The sequence below is a fragment of the Papaver somniferum genome, chromosome 10 (assembly GCF_003573695.1).
Source record: "Papaver somniferum cultivar HN1 chromosome 10, ASM357369v1, whole genome shotgun sequence".
Lineage (NCBI taxonomy): Eukaryota > Viridiplantae > Streptophyta > Magnoliopsida > Ranunculales > Papaveraceae > Papaver > Papaver somniferum.
Genome location: NC_039367.1, coordinates 60,951,957 through 60,965,507, shown reverse-complemented (window position 1 = coordinate 60,965,507; position 13,551 = coordinate 60,951,957). Strand labels below are relative to the sequence as shown.

The window sequence follows — 13,551 nt, the reverse complement described above, 5'->3', positions numbered from 1 at the left end:
TTCAAAATCTCATTCCCGTGTGGTCTTATTTTGCCTTCCTAATTAAAGGTCTTATTATGCCACCTCTTGTCATTGCGAAAAAATCGCAGGACGTCCTTGCACTTTCATGCAAAAACCCATTGATCTTGCCTTAACTTTTTCTTTTGTATTATGGCCTCTTCAGGAATGTTGCGACAATATGACAGGCCTAAATATTCTTGCGAAAATGAAGCCCCATGACATTGCCGTCTTGCGACGAAATCGCAGGACGTCTTCGCACTTTCATGCGAAAACCCATTGATCTCGTCTTATCCTTTTCTTTTGTATTATTGCCTCTTCAGGATTGTTGCACAAATATGACAAGCCTTAATATCCTTGCGAATAAAAAGCCTCATGACATTTGCGTCTTAAGACACTTATCAGCTCCCTAATGGAGGGTGCCGCCCTTATCTCCCCCTGGTTGCCCCTTCAAGGAGGCGTACTTCTACCATACAAGGTTAGCTCCTCCCATCCAGTCTTAACAACAACCAGTTGTTTTCGCAGCCTCTTATCCCTTTTACCTATAGGGCTTATGGTTACGAGACTGCACCCTAAGTGGGGTTTTCTTCAGGCCGAGTGCAGTATAAGCCAAGACTTGTCAAGAATGGAAAGTACGCTTCAAACGTCTGGCACTCTTGACTCAACCGTGTACCTCGGCGCCTTGATCAGATCTGCACTCCTTGGGAGAGTCCTTATTACCTTAGTCGCCCAACCTAAGTCATATGCTTAAGCTGAGAATCCAAGGTGCCTCTCCCGGATGGGTTATTGACCCCAAATCTCCATGACTCAGGTTCCGGTGGCGGTGTAGCCTTTCCCTGAGCCATGCAACAGGTACCCCCTTATATGACGTACTTTAGGTCTTACATTTGCCTCTTGCGAAATTGTATTCGCGAACTAGGGTGTACGCCATAAAGGTTCGCCTCTTTCTCTTTTGTCATTTTTCTCTGATTATTTTCTGTAAAATTCATTATCTCTGCGAGAGTCTCGCAAATCATCATATTGTATCTGAATTTCGCAATCTCAATTTTGCCATTCAATCAAATGTATTTTTGAGAATTTTACTTATTGCGAGAGTATCGCAACAACTTAATCATTCATACATTTCTTGTTTTTATTACCTTTGTCATCCTCTGCTTCTTTATTATTTTCTGCTACTGCTTCCTTGGTAGTGGTATGTTCATCTTTATTCTGAGCTAGCATTATTTCGCAACATCTCTTCTTTCCTTTCGATTGCATCCACCATCAACCTCTCACTTCTTTGTGTATTTGATTTTGTGTCGCCAGTTTTCCTTCTTGTTTGCTCTTCCTTCGCAAGATTCTATCTCAGTTTCGTAACACCTCTTTCCTTCAACCCAATCTCCCTTTATGATTCCTACACCACTGGGGTGAGGGAATTTGATGCACTGGTGGAAAGTTGAAGCTACACCTAGAATCCCATGTAGCCAAGGTCGACCAATTAACGCATTGTAGGGTGATTCTACATCAACGACACAGAATAAGATTTCAGAAGATATTCCCTTCAATGGAATTCGCATAGTAACCTCCCCTTTAGGCTTGTTAGCAGTACCATTAAAACCATATATCTTATATGTTGATGGTATAAGATCATCATCTCTTCCACCCATGGTTTTATAAGTATGATAAAATAAGATGTTCACAGAGCTTCCAGTATCGATTAGAATTCTATTGATTGCCCATGAATCTTCAGCTTCATCATCATCTTCTTTCGGTTTTGGATTAATTTCTAATTTTACTACCAATGGATTGTCATGCACCTCTTCTCCTTCGGGAATTTCTTCTGGTAAAAGAAATGATCTGTTTCTGCCATTCCTCTAGTGGCGAGATTTTCGCAATATTCATAATTTCTCTTCCATCATTATCTCTTGCGAACACTCTACTCAAAACATTATCATGAAAATCTTCAATTGTCTTATATGAATGTACGATAGAGTGACAGAATAGATTTTTTGCTTTTGCACCAACTTCTATGAAGAATGTTTTTCTTTTTCATCGTATTCACTTTGTGATGCTCTGGTGGTGGTGGAAGTGGTTGAGATTGTGGATGCCCTACCAGAAAGTCGTTTAGTTTTCCTTGATCTATCATTCTCAAAATAATTCTTTTTACATTTCTGCAATCATTTGTTGTATGTCCATGAAAATGATGATAAGAACAAAACTCATGGCTTCTGTGGTTTGGAGGTGGTTCCGTTCCCATGTTCCATGGTGTTGGTATATTTCCATCAAGATTATAGCTTCCCATATCTTCTCCACACTTGCATTTAGAGGTGGCATCTTGATTTCTTCCCATACTACCTTGTGACCTCCTTGTCCTCTATTATAGTTTGTCTTTGACCTCCATAAGTTTCTTGTGGTTGATCGAGTCTTTGAATCTTGTTATTTCCACCACGATTGTAGAAATTTCTTTCTCTTTCATACTCTTCTTGATCTCGGCTTCCCATAGCCACCAGTTTCTGTTGATTGTTACTTGTCACCTTCTCTTGTTGTACTTGCGAAGTATTCGCCACTGTGTTTATTAGCTTGGGTAATAAGCTTGCATTCGCTGTTTGTGAGCTGGTGTTCGCAACTGGATATGATTCCATTTCATTTTGCCTTTCCTCTAGAGCAATGTATTCTTCTTGAAGTTCTCGCAATTCAGTCATTGTGATCGTATTCTTGACTCTGAAAATTTGGACATACAATAGGTTTGTTGCAAACATAGCATTGATAAATGATAATATAAGATATCTCTCATCTACACGGCCAGCCATTTCGCTACACATAGTTCTCCATCTTTTAGTCAGGTGTTTCAAACTTTCGCCAATCCTTTGTTTTAATCCAAACACATCTTCTATACCAGGTCGCGAGGAATTATTACTTATATATGCCCCCAAGAATGTAGTCTGCAAATGATTGAAGGAGGTTATTGTGTCTTTGGTAGACCTTCAAACCATTTTAACGCCTCTCCTGTTAAGCTGGATGCGAAATATTTGCACAATACGGCATCATGATTTTCCCATTGTAACATGCACCTCACATAGGCTTTAATGTGTTGAATTGCACAAGTTGTTCCATCAAAAATGCTGGTTAATGCGGGCAAATTGCATTTCGGTGGTATTCCTCCTAATTGTACTTCCCTTGTAAATGGAGTTTTCGCAGCTTCTTCTATTGCTTCATCCAATTGTCTTCTGCCTACTTCTCCTCTATTATTTAGCATTCCTCTCATTTCTTCTAATTCTTTCAAGATTTGTTTATTTACACCTGAATCTTGATCCATTGGTCTTTTTAATTTCGCCTCTCTTCTTCTGCGTTCATGTCTATCTTCTCTCGCGAAATTTTGCATTTCTTCTTCATTATCCTCATCTCGTCTTCTTCTGCGATTCTCTTCCTCATCTCTATCTTGAATTCGCATACGATGATGCCTTTCATTTTCCCCTCCATGATTTTGTTGATTTCTTATCAATTCAATTCACTGTCTTTCAGCCATCTTCTTTACTCTATCATACTCCTCATTGAGATTACCGTTATTCCGGTTTTGTGTACGCCTTCTTTCTCGATTGTCGTGATTGTTCTGGCGAATTGTCTCATGAAGCTCTTGTTCTTCCATTTCCGCTCTCAATCTTTCACGTTCGCAGATTAAACGTGCTTGTTCAGCATAATGTCTTTCAATTTCTTCTTCAATTGTCTGTTGATTTCTTTGAGTTTCTCTCTCATGTAAAATTCTTCTTCCTTCCTCTCGATTTCCTTCGCCATCTTGGTCATTTCTTCCCTGATGTTGTCCGTTCTCTTGATTTCCACCATTTTTCCCATCATCAAAAGTTTCATTTTGTGGAACGTAACGATCATCAGCTCTTTCTCTATTTACGCGATATTCTTCATTAGGATTTGATATTTCTTCTTGATATTGTTTCCAGCATTGATTATGGGTGAGTTTCGCCTCATTTCTCTTCTAGTCGATCTTGAATATGATTTTGTAATACTTCTCGATCTTCTATTCTGTAGTCTTATATTCTCCATCCTTAATTCGTGATTTTGCCTTGTTAAATTTGCACGTTCTTCTGCCTCAGCTCTTCTTTCTTCATGTATTCTTCGTCTCAACATTTCTAACGCTCCAATTCCCTCATCTCCATGAATTATTCCTTCATCTGCTTCTTGATTTCTCTCTTCCTGTCTATAATTTCTGTTTTGTTGCTCTTCTTCTACTTCTTCTGCCGAATTTGATTGCCAAGTGTGTATGCTCACCCTATCATAATCTGTATTCCTCCCTTGAACTAGTGTTTGTTGAATTGGTGGTTGAATTTGATTTTCTCTATTACTTCTCATTCTAGTAGATTCTCCCATTTCACTTCTTTCTCTTCCAGCAATTCTCTTGCTTCTTCTAACAGTAGTCGGTTGTTCGGATGTATTTCTTCTTCTAGCCATTTCTTCAATGTTAACAATATTGCAAGAAATTATGGAAAATTCTTAATCAATCACTCTAAATTTTCACAAATCTCAATATCAATTTTCAGCTTTTTCTAGAATAATCTTCAATACCTTCCCTGTTTCTAGCGTCATTATGTAGTTGCAGGAAATCCTACACTACACCCCTCATATGATTTCATTATTAATCAACTCATTTTTAGGTTTACACTCTTAATTTTATTGATCAATCTTTGAATGTTCTTACAAGAAAAGATAAAGAAATCAAGAATGATCTCTGCTCTAGACTTTCTCTCTCCTATTTACTTGTTTCTTACTCAAAAAAGATCTCTCTCTCTCTCTCTTTACAACTTGAACGACTATTTATAAGGAAATACGTAGTGGATGACAGCTAATCTGTCATTTATTTTCGGGTATGGTCTGCGACATTCTCGCAACTTACAAATGTTAACTTCACAAGCTCTCTAATTTTCGCAGGACTATCATATCTTTCTCGTGATCTTAGCTGACATCATTTATTTTATTCTTCCTGAAATTATTCTGCGACGCTGTTGTATTGTGTTGTTGATAATTTCGCTGAAATATTATTGTTGCGAGATTCTGATCCTACAATACAAGCAATGAAATAAAGTGACCAGGCATTTTGAACTTGAATATGCATAAGCAATATCATGGAAACCATAATGAGTTTCGGTGCTACAATATGTTGTTGTAATCACATACATTGTTTTTTAAGAGACAATAACAACAATGAAGAGATAAATCCAAAAACTTGAACATTGATTTTCAGTTTTGTAACTTCAAATGATAAGAACAACATTACATACAGTAAGTACATCTAAATCCTTCCAGAACTCCTTCCTCATTTGAGTTCTTTCTTGGTTAATAAGCCGGCAGTTGTTGCATCTTTTGATCAACATAGAAATCTTTCAGTAACTCATCAAACTCATTCATATAACCAGACGTTAGAGAAGGAAACCAAGAATCGCCTTCTTGTTTCACTGAAAACATACAAGAATCCTCCATATTACCAGTAGTAGTTTCGTTTGCCGCTGCTGAAGTAGTGGATAATGCAGCAAGTAATTCTTCCTTTCTCTTGACAACAAGATTCTGCACTTGAAGCAATTGTTCTGTCACAGCGTCTACCTTCTCGAGAGTATCAAGTTCTACAATGTTTAAATCATTCCACCAAAACCCATCACCATTTTCTGATCTACTATTATTCCCATCACCATCAACTTCCTTTTCTTCTTCTTTCACAGGAAATCTGTAAAGGACTTCATCTGAATTAGGGCAACCAAACGTATACAATCTTCCAGAAGGGGAGAATACACTCAGAGAAATATCTGCACCAGTGAGACGACATAATTCATCAGCTTTCTTAAACAGACCTTGACGTCTTTTGGAGAATGTTACACTTCTCTTTTTCCTATCATGTATCATCTTTATCTCAATCTTCTTCCTCCCTGTACCCATTATTATACCTTGATTAAAGAAATTCCTCTGTTAATTCTAGAATTTGACAACAGAAAACTCAAATCAAATCAAGATTCAATCTTAGAAGCAAACCCTAACTTCAGAAAAACAACAAAATAAAACCCAACTCACTACTCGGAAGAAAGATGTTTCTGAGTTGTGTGTTAATGGAGAGATGAAAAAAAAAAAGAGTAACTTTTAGAGATCGCTAGTACTTATACAAATAGCTGTGTATCTTTGGGGCCAAGATTTTCGGTGTTTCCCAAGTTCTGATGAACTAGCCGTTGTTGTCTGCGTATTTAGAGATAGAACTGATAGTCGGAATCCCCTGTTTTTAAAAACAGAGACTCTGTTACTTGGTCAACGATCTTTGACTTTCAAGATATATTTGCCTAAGCCATTTCTCTGGACTGGAGCACACAAAAAACTGCTATGACCTAAATATATTGATTAGTTAAAGCAAGTATGAAACTCTTGGGACTAAGTAAACTGTATATACAAACAAGATTCTACAAGGTTTATAAAATTGGTGCTCCTAGCTTTCCTAATGGAAAACACCAGGCAAAAGAACCATCATCTTAAATGACCATTTTTCCAATTTGTTCCAAATGATGAAGCAATCAGCTACGTGCAGTAACTTAATTATGATAAGACATGCTTTGACATTATTGTGCAGAAGAGTTTCATATAGTTACAGTCAAGTATAAACATGGAGCATTCGCTTCACTGCTCAACCCTTCAGCAGAGGAGCCTTTTGTTTGGCCTTCACCTTTAACATTCATCAGTGAGATGAATCCAGATCCGAAGGTTTTATTAGCTAGAGACGGATCTTATCGACTCTAGCAAGGAGAGGAAGAAGAATAATATAAGGGAACACGGTACACGCTACCATCCCCATTACATTCTGGTGTTGGGATCGAGGACAGTATCTCTGAGGTAATGCATTCCTCCCACTGGCAATTTATAAATTCAGAATATGCAGATATTACAAGTTCTCTAACCTCTATAGACTAAGTAATAGCTGGGTTGAGAATCTATTACCAGAATCGCAAGGATAAAATGTCTGCTGCTTCAATGCAGATCAGAGAAGCTAAAATATGCTGCATATTCTTTGATCAAGTCTGCACGATTGAAGTTCAAGGCTGCAGTCACCAAATGTATGCTCATTACGCAGTAGACCTATGCTGCCACAACAAGCCCAACCCTGACACCACATTCCTTCTGATCCCCAGTCTGCTCTTTGTAGAAGCAACATTTGTCGATTATTGATGGCTAAAACAAAAACAGGCGATGGATGGGACATTGATTTCAACTCCTCAAAGTTAACTAAATTCAAGTTGTCTCTTACCCTCAGTGTAGGAAGTAGTTGCTTCATGAACTTATCAGCCTTGGGTTCATTCACAAAAATGGGTACATGTGTTTCGGGAAAAGTTGCTGGTGACCAGGGTGACTGTGTCGATAAACCTATTAGTTGGTGAAAAAACCGATCTTTGGGGGAGTATATATACATTATATAGGAAACCATTTCCATCTGCTGTGTGTATTTTTGTGTATAACTGAAAAAGAGCAGAAAGGAAATGGAGATTTATTAGAATGAGGCATTAGGATGGTATTTAGGGGCTGAGCAACAAACCTTACCATCTTAACAGCGAAAGGACCATCAAAAGATTCAAAACCGACATACAGTTGGAATAATTAACTGAAGAACAAAACACACTTTGTATTGAGATGATACCAACACCACCTTTGAGTCATATGCAAGGTACGACTGATTTAGAGGACATGGAAGCATCTGCGGATCAGCCAAGCACCAGAGCTCACAATACCTTCAAAACAGAATAATTTATGCAACGGCTTTTTGATTTAGAAAAAGTGATTTACCTTTTGTATGTAATACATTTTTGCCCCTTTGAGATTATACTGATTCAGGCAATACATTTATAAAATGATGAACAGTCTATTTTTAAACAAAATTCATGTCTGTTCTCCAGGTGCAGGATATATGAAAAAGATGTTTGTGTTACCTTCTGACCTGCATAAATATTTGAGAAGCATGCTACATGTTCCCGTGTTGTGTGATGTTTTGCACATAGATACAGTATTAGATAATGGGATTGCACTTTAAGCAATATGGTAATTTGGAAGTGGTATGCGCAACTCCAACAAAATATTCAAATGGCAAATATCTAAATAAACTCATTTTCAAAGGCACCAAAATGAAAACTTCCACACACCACAAACCTAAACAATCCAGTACATTGCTGAAGAAGAACGAAAATCTGACAAGTTGTAACAAATGTATTCATTCAAAATGACGGTCACTCCTCGAATGCCACAATAAAATTCTGGACCGGGAAGTAACTGGACATTAGCTGCCATCATACCTGAGCAGAAATTAGATGATTCAGCTTATAACAATAGATCATTTTCTGAAGCCTTAAAAGCAACCCTGTTAATTAGAAGAAAGTACAAAAGTGTTAAGATGCCAATAACATTTTGAAAGCCATTTCATTATAGATTCTAGATATTACTCAATATATTGTGTGGTCAACATATATGATCCCCTAATTTTCCATGCACATTTACAGAACTAATTCGTATATGTCAAAATTGAAACAATAACTTGGAAAATTATAGGAAACCATCGTATTACCTTTGATGCTTCGGATCAAAAAAGCTGCATCAACCTAATTGACAAGATCCCAATAGAAATTTGGAGCTGAAATTTGAACTGATTGAAAATTCGAATTCAAAAGCAACAATTATAATTGGGGATGGGGCGGAGAAATGAGTCTCACCTGTTATTATCAGTTTGTGGTTTACTGGTTCTCTTTTCTGTTTCAGAGATTTAAGAATCGATATATACCCGGCCGGAAAGAGAAATGAATCTCGCCTGTTATTATCAGTGTGTAGTTCGCTGGTTCTCTTTTCCGTGAGATATTTTAAAATCGTTATACCCGGGACGGAAATACTGTGAGCTGAAGCTGTGTCTCCGTGGATTACAATTCATAGGGTAATAGTGTGGGCCTGTGGGGAGTCCTTGAGTTGTGATTTATTCTGGCGACTCTGAAAATTATGAGTCTTACCTGAGTGACCAAGGTCCCCTTCACCCTCCGGTTGAGAGGGTCTAAAATAGACAGTGAGCAGGGATGAAACCCGGTAGATTTGGTGTCCACGCGCAATTCAATCCATCCAAATTATGGAATGGAAATCTTCCGGGGTTAGTCAAACGAGATTTCAGAGGACTTTTGGGAAGTTTCCAAATTTACTGTTAGTCCATAAGGATTTTTAGAGAGTCTCCCAATGTCTCTTGTTATTCGTTAGAGACTTTTTTTAAGTCATTTAAATTCTCTAAAACTCCATGTTATTGAATTAAGAATTCGTAAGAGTCACTTTAACACCCATGTTATTCGAATAAGAATTGAAAGTCATTGATTTGTTGTTTTTAGAGATTTGGGGAGACTTTTTTTATGAAAATAGGCATGGTTGAAATCTCTCCTCAAGAGGTGATATTTTGGGAGACTTGAAAATTAAAAAAAAAAAACTTGGTAAACATGAGAGTCAAGATAACAATGCTTCACTATTAACCGAATTATGGAGGATTACATTCGACCTAATTATCAGTATTTTTTTTTTGTCATGGATATCCAACAAACAAGTGGCAATGTTGCATGCTTATCCAACCTAGTTATCATCGGATTATCCATATAAAATGTGGGACGAGTGGGATAAAGAGAACGAAAATTTAGGCATATGACAACAATGAAATTTATTTTGAAAATGGACACGTATTTTATTTTATTTTTTTATGAACCACTTCATTAAGTATTCATGGTACTTTAATAAACGTGGTAACGTGGATGATAAAACAAAAAATTGGTAGATGTTTTGAATTTCTCAGGAGATATTATACATTTTTTGTCTACACAAGTCACAAAGTTTCTTTACAAATCTCATTATTTTTTCTCTACAAGTCAGAAAGACTCTTCAAAATACTCTCGGAGAATTACTAAATCTGGATGGGCAAACTAAATCTGGGTGAACCGGTGGATTCCCTTAAATAACGGGAATGTGAATGCACATTCTGGAAAATGCACTTCCGTCTCTACACTCAGCTCACTTGAAATGAACCAAACAGTTTGCAACTTCATCAGGTTTTGGTGATATATATTAAGACAAAATCTGTCGATTCCTCCGTGAATTGGGCGAAAAACGAGTCAACTCAATTTTCAAAACTTTTCAAAACTCTTCCCTATTTGCTAATTTCATGAAGTGATCTTGTTCTGTTAGTGTTTTCAAATGCTTAGAAATTGCTTTTTCCTTATGAAAATGATTGATTGACCGGGAGAATCCACGGGTGAATTCTCCCGGTCAATGTAGAATTCTTCTTTTTCTTTAGTTATTACTAGTTGATGTGATAGATTTATTGTCTGAGTTTATGTTCTCTTGTAGAAGTGATCTAAGACTCTCTTTATCTTTACTTGTATTCTCAAAATTCTTTGTTCATTCTTATGCTGATCATTTTGGTTTCCAAATTTTGCTAATGTCGTTTTAATCTTCTCTGCAGATTTTCATTTTTCAGGATGATTCACTTGTGTAGTCACTAGTAGTGGTTGATCTTCCATAAGTTCGATTATTTTTTCTATTTGTTGTCGCAACAGTGGTGTTGTGTTGTTGCCCTTTGTATTTCGATTTTGTCGGTATATCAAAAGTCGTTTGAATCTATTCATCACATTTATTCAGTATTGGATCATCTGGTTCGAATCAAATATCTTGGGGTTTTATAAAAAAAATCTCATGAACACCATTAGACTCACAATGTGTACTTAATGTCCATCGACTCAACTCGGTCACTTTGAATGACCGTAATTGTAGCAATACAATTAGGAATTTCTCCCTCCTTTTCAAATTTCAAATTTTAGTCAACGCATTTAATCTGTATAAAAAGTGTAACAATAATCGGTTTCGTTATTTCTGGAAACTAACTGATTTTATGTATAGATATCCTCTTAATTTTTGCAACCCTTAAATCCTCAATCCTTACTGTGAATCATACAATTTTTCTGGAAGAATTAGTTGGAAGATGTTTGTTGGAGAAGGCAATCAGGTTGAAAAGCTATCAGAAAAAACGAAATCAACTAGTTTGGTTTCTAGCTCATCTAGACCAATATGAAGAGCTATTACGGCTGCTCAAGCTGTGAACGAAGCGGCGGAAGATGGTCTCGAAGTTTGGTTGGAAAAATTATATCCAAACCACCACCGGATCATGATGATATCAAGAAAGAGATAATTCTCCGATGGGGAAACTATGGAAAATTAGATATCGTATCTAAAGCAAAAAATCTTTTTGTTATCAAGTTTCCAACTGAAAACTCCTGTAACAATGTGTTGCATAAAGCCCCTTGGTCTATTTTAGGGTGTTTGTTCTTCATCCAAAAATATAACCCAAATATATCAATCTTGGAGCACAAGTTTACCAAGCAAACCTGGTGTGTCAAGTTTAGAAACCTTAAGCAGATACTCTAAACTGAGCAACTACTGAATGACATCTGCAAAGATATTGGAAAGAAGGTTATACCAAATGGGGAAAAGAGACTGCCAAGAGGTCATGTCATAAACACAGTCTATGTGGAAGTCATTCTCAAGGAACCAATAAGAAGGGAAGGTGGATTGATACTGCAGCAGGAGATTGAGTTGGGTAATCTATCACTTTGAAATGCATCTCTACAACATCTGCGAAGATTTTTGGGTGGTTGAGAATGATGATTCAAAATGTAAGAGGATTGCACAAGAGTTGAAAGTCGAAGAAATGGATGAGGAAACATATCTGGCATATAGTCAAACTAAAGAAGGCAGACCTTCCTGACAGCCTATAAAACTAATGAGGGTGCTGATAGTAATTATGCTTTAATGATAGTCGAGAAGGATGTAGATGATGAGCAAAAATTTGAATTAAATGAAGATGATATAAGGAAAACTAAGAGAGCTAGGGAGGAAAGTTCTGATTCTCTTAGTAGTTACAGAAATCAAACCTGAAAAAGTGGGGGTACAACAACCACACCCAATATTTCGCTTAGAAATCTATATGGACAAACTCCAATATACTTTCTAGAGAATCAACTAGACAGTCAGACTCAATCTAGATAAAAGTATATCAAAGATTTTATATCTCTATCTCTCGATTTGATATATACTCAAGAAAAAAGAAATCTGCGAGTCTTTATCAAATACTAGAGAGATAACTTGGATGGTACCAAAGACCAATATCCAAATATCAATCAGTTTAAATCAACAACCAAAAGGTCGGATGTTATAATTGATTGCACACCGCACAACCTGTGATATTTCAATTATATAACAAAATATAATGCGGAAAAGAAATAAGACAGACACCAGAATTTTGTTAACGAGGAAACCGCAAATGCAGAAAAACCCCGGGACCTAGTCCAGATTGAACACATATTGTATTAAGTCGCTACAGACACTAGCCTACTATAGATTAACTTCGTTCTGGACTGTAGTTTAACCCCAATCAATCTCACACTGATCCAAGGTACAGTTATGCTCCTACGTCTCTGATCCCAGCAGGATGCTACGTACTTGATTCCGTTAGCTGATCTAACCCACAACTAAGAGTTGCTACGACCCAAAGTCGAAGACTTTAATAAACAAATCTGTATCACACAGAAAAGTCTACGGTAATAGATAAATCTGTCTCCCAAGAATATACCTACGAGTTTTGTTCCGTCTTTTGATAAATCAAGGTGAACAGGAACCAATTGATAAACCAGACTTATATTCCCAAAGAACAGCCTAGTATTTTCAATCACCTCAAAATAATCTTAATCGACGCAGCGAAAAAATATATTGCGGAATCACAAACGATGAGACGAAGTGTTTGTGATTTCTTTTATATCTTGCCTATCAGAGATATCAATCTCAAGACAATTATTACAATTGTACTCGTACGATAGAAACAACAAGATCAGATCACATAACTACAAGAAAGTAGTATCGGTCTGGCTTCACAATCCCAATGAAGTTTTTAAGTCGTTAACTTGGTTTAGAAGAAGAAACCAAAGGTTAAAGGAGAATCGACTCTAGCTTAGCACAACTAGTATCACACAGAAGGTGTGGGGATTAGGTTTCCCAGTTGCTAGAGTTATCCCTTATATAGTCTTTCAAATCAGGGTTTGCAATCAATGTTAGCTTGGTAATAAAGCATTCAATATTCACTGTTAGATGAAAACCTGATTAGATTCAAGCTAATATCTTTGAACCGTTAGATCGAAAACTAGCTTGTTACATACAAATGAAGTGCACGTTTCTAGGCTTGTGTAACCGTACCCAAACTTGTACATATGTTGGTTCAACAATAGTCAACCAAATGGTTAGACATATGATCACTTTCATATCAACCATATTCATCTTCACCATAACTAGTTCAAGTGACTCAAATGAACTAGTTAGAGAGTTGTTCAATTGCAAGGAAATCTTATGTAACTACACAAGACACAATTGAAGCAAAAACGATTTGATTCACTCGAATCGGTTCATGAACTATATATCCACGGTTTGCAATTTGCATTCCTTAGTTTATATAAGAATAAGTTCACAAACATCGTTTTTAGATATAAC

The 13,551-nt window shown here is 36.8% G+C and overlaps 1 protein-coding gene across 11 annotated transcripts; it reads right to left on the bottom strand.

Annotated features, from left to right (window-relative positions):
- Positions 1–5,134: 5,134 nt before the first annotated feature.
- LOC113317311 (MADS-box transcription factor 51-like) lies at positions 5,135–8,896 on the bottom strand. 11 transcript variants are annotated; one of them, XR_003343415.1, is made up of 5 exons: positions 8,712–8,896; positions 8,567–8,632; positions 7,552–8,362; positions 6,955–7,469; positions 5,646–5,783 (listed from the first exon to the last, which is right to left on the bottom strand). XR_003343415.1 is itself a non-coding variant. In XM_026565441.1 (3 exons), the coding sequence occupies exon 3, from the start codon at positions 5,911–5,913 to the stop codon at positions 5,320–5,322; it is 594 nt and encodes a 197-aa protein (XP_026421226.1). In that variant the 5' UTR covers positions 5,914–7,469; positions 7,552–8,362; positions 8,712–8,896; the 3' UTR covers positions 5,135–5,319. The 11 variants fall into 11 exon arrangements, 2 of the variants coding, with proteins under 2 accessions (XP_026421226.1, XP_026421227.1); XR_003343416.1 differs by having other exon boundaries at positions 5,771–5,903; XR_003343417.1 differs by lacking the exon at positions 5,646–5,783 and adding an exon at positions 6,092–6,866.
- Between the last annotated feature and the right edge of the window lie 4,655 nt (positions 8,897–13,551).

What these genes read in the sequence shown, in the direction of transcription:
- LOC113317311 (XM_026565441.1), bottom strand. Translation starts at nt 5,913, where the DNA reads ATGGGTACAGGGAGGAAGAAGATTGAGATAAAGATGATACATGATAGG.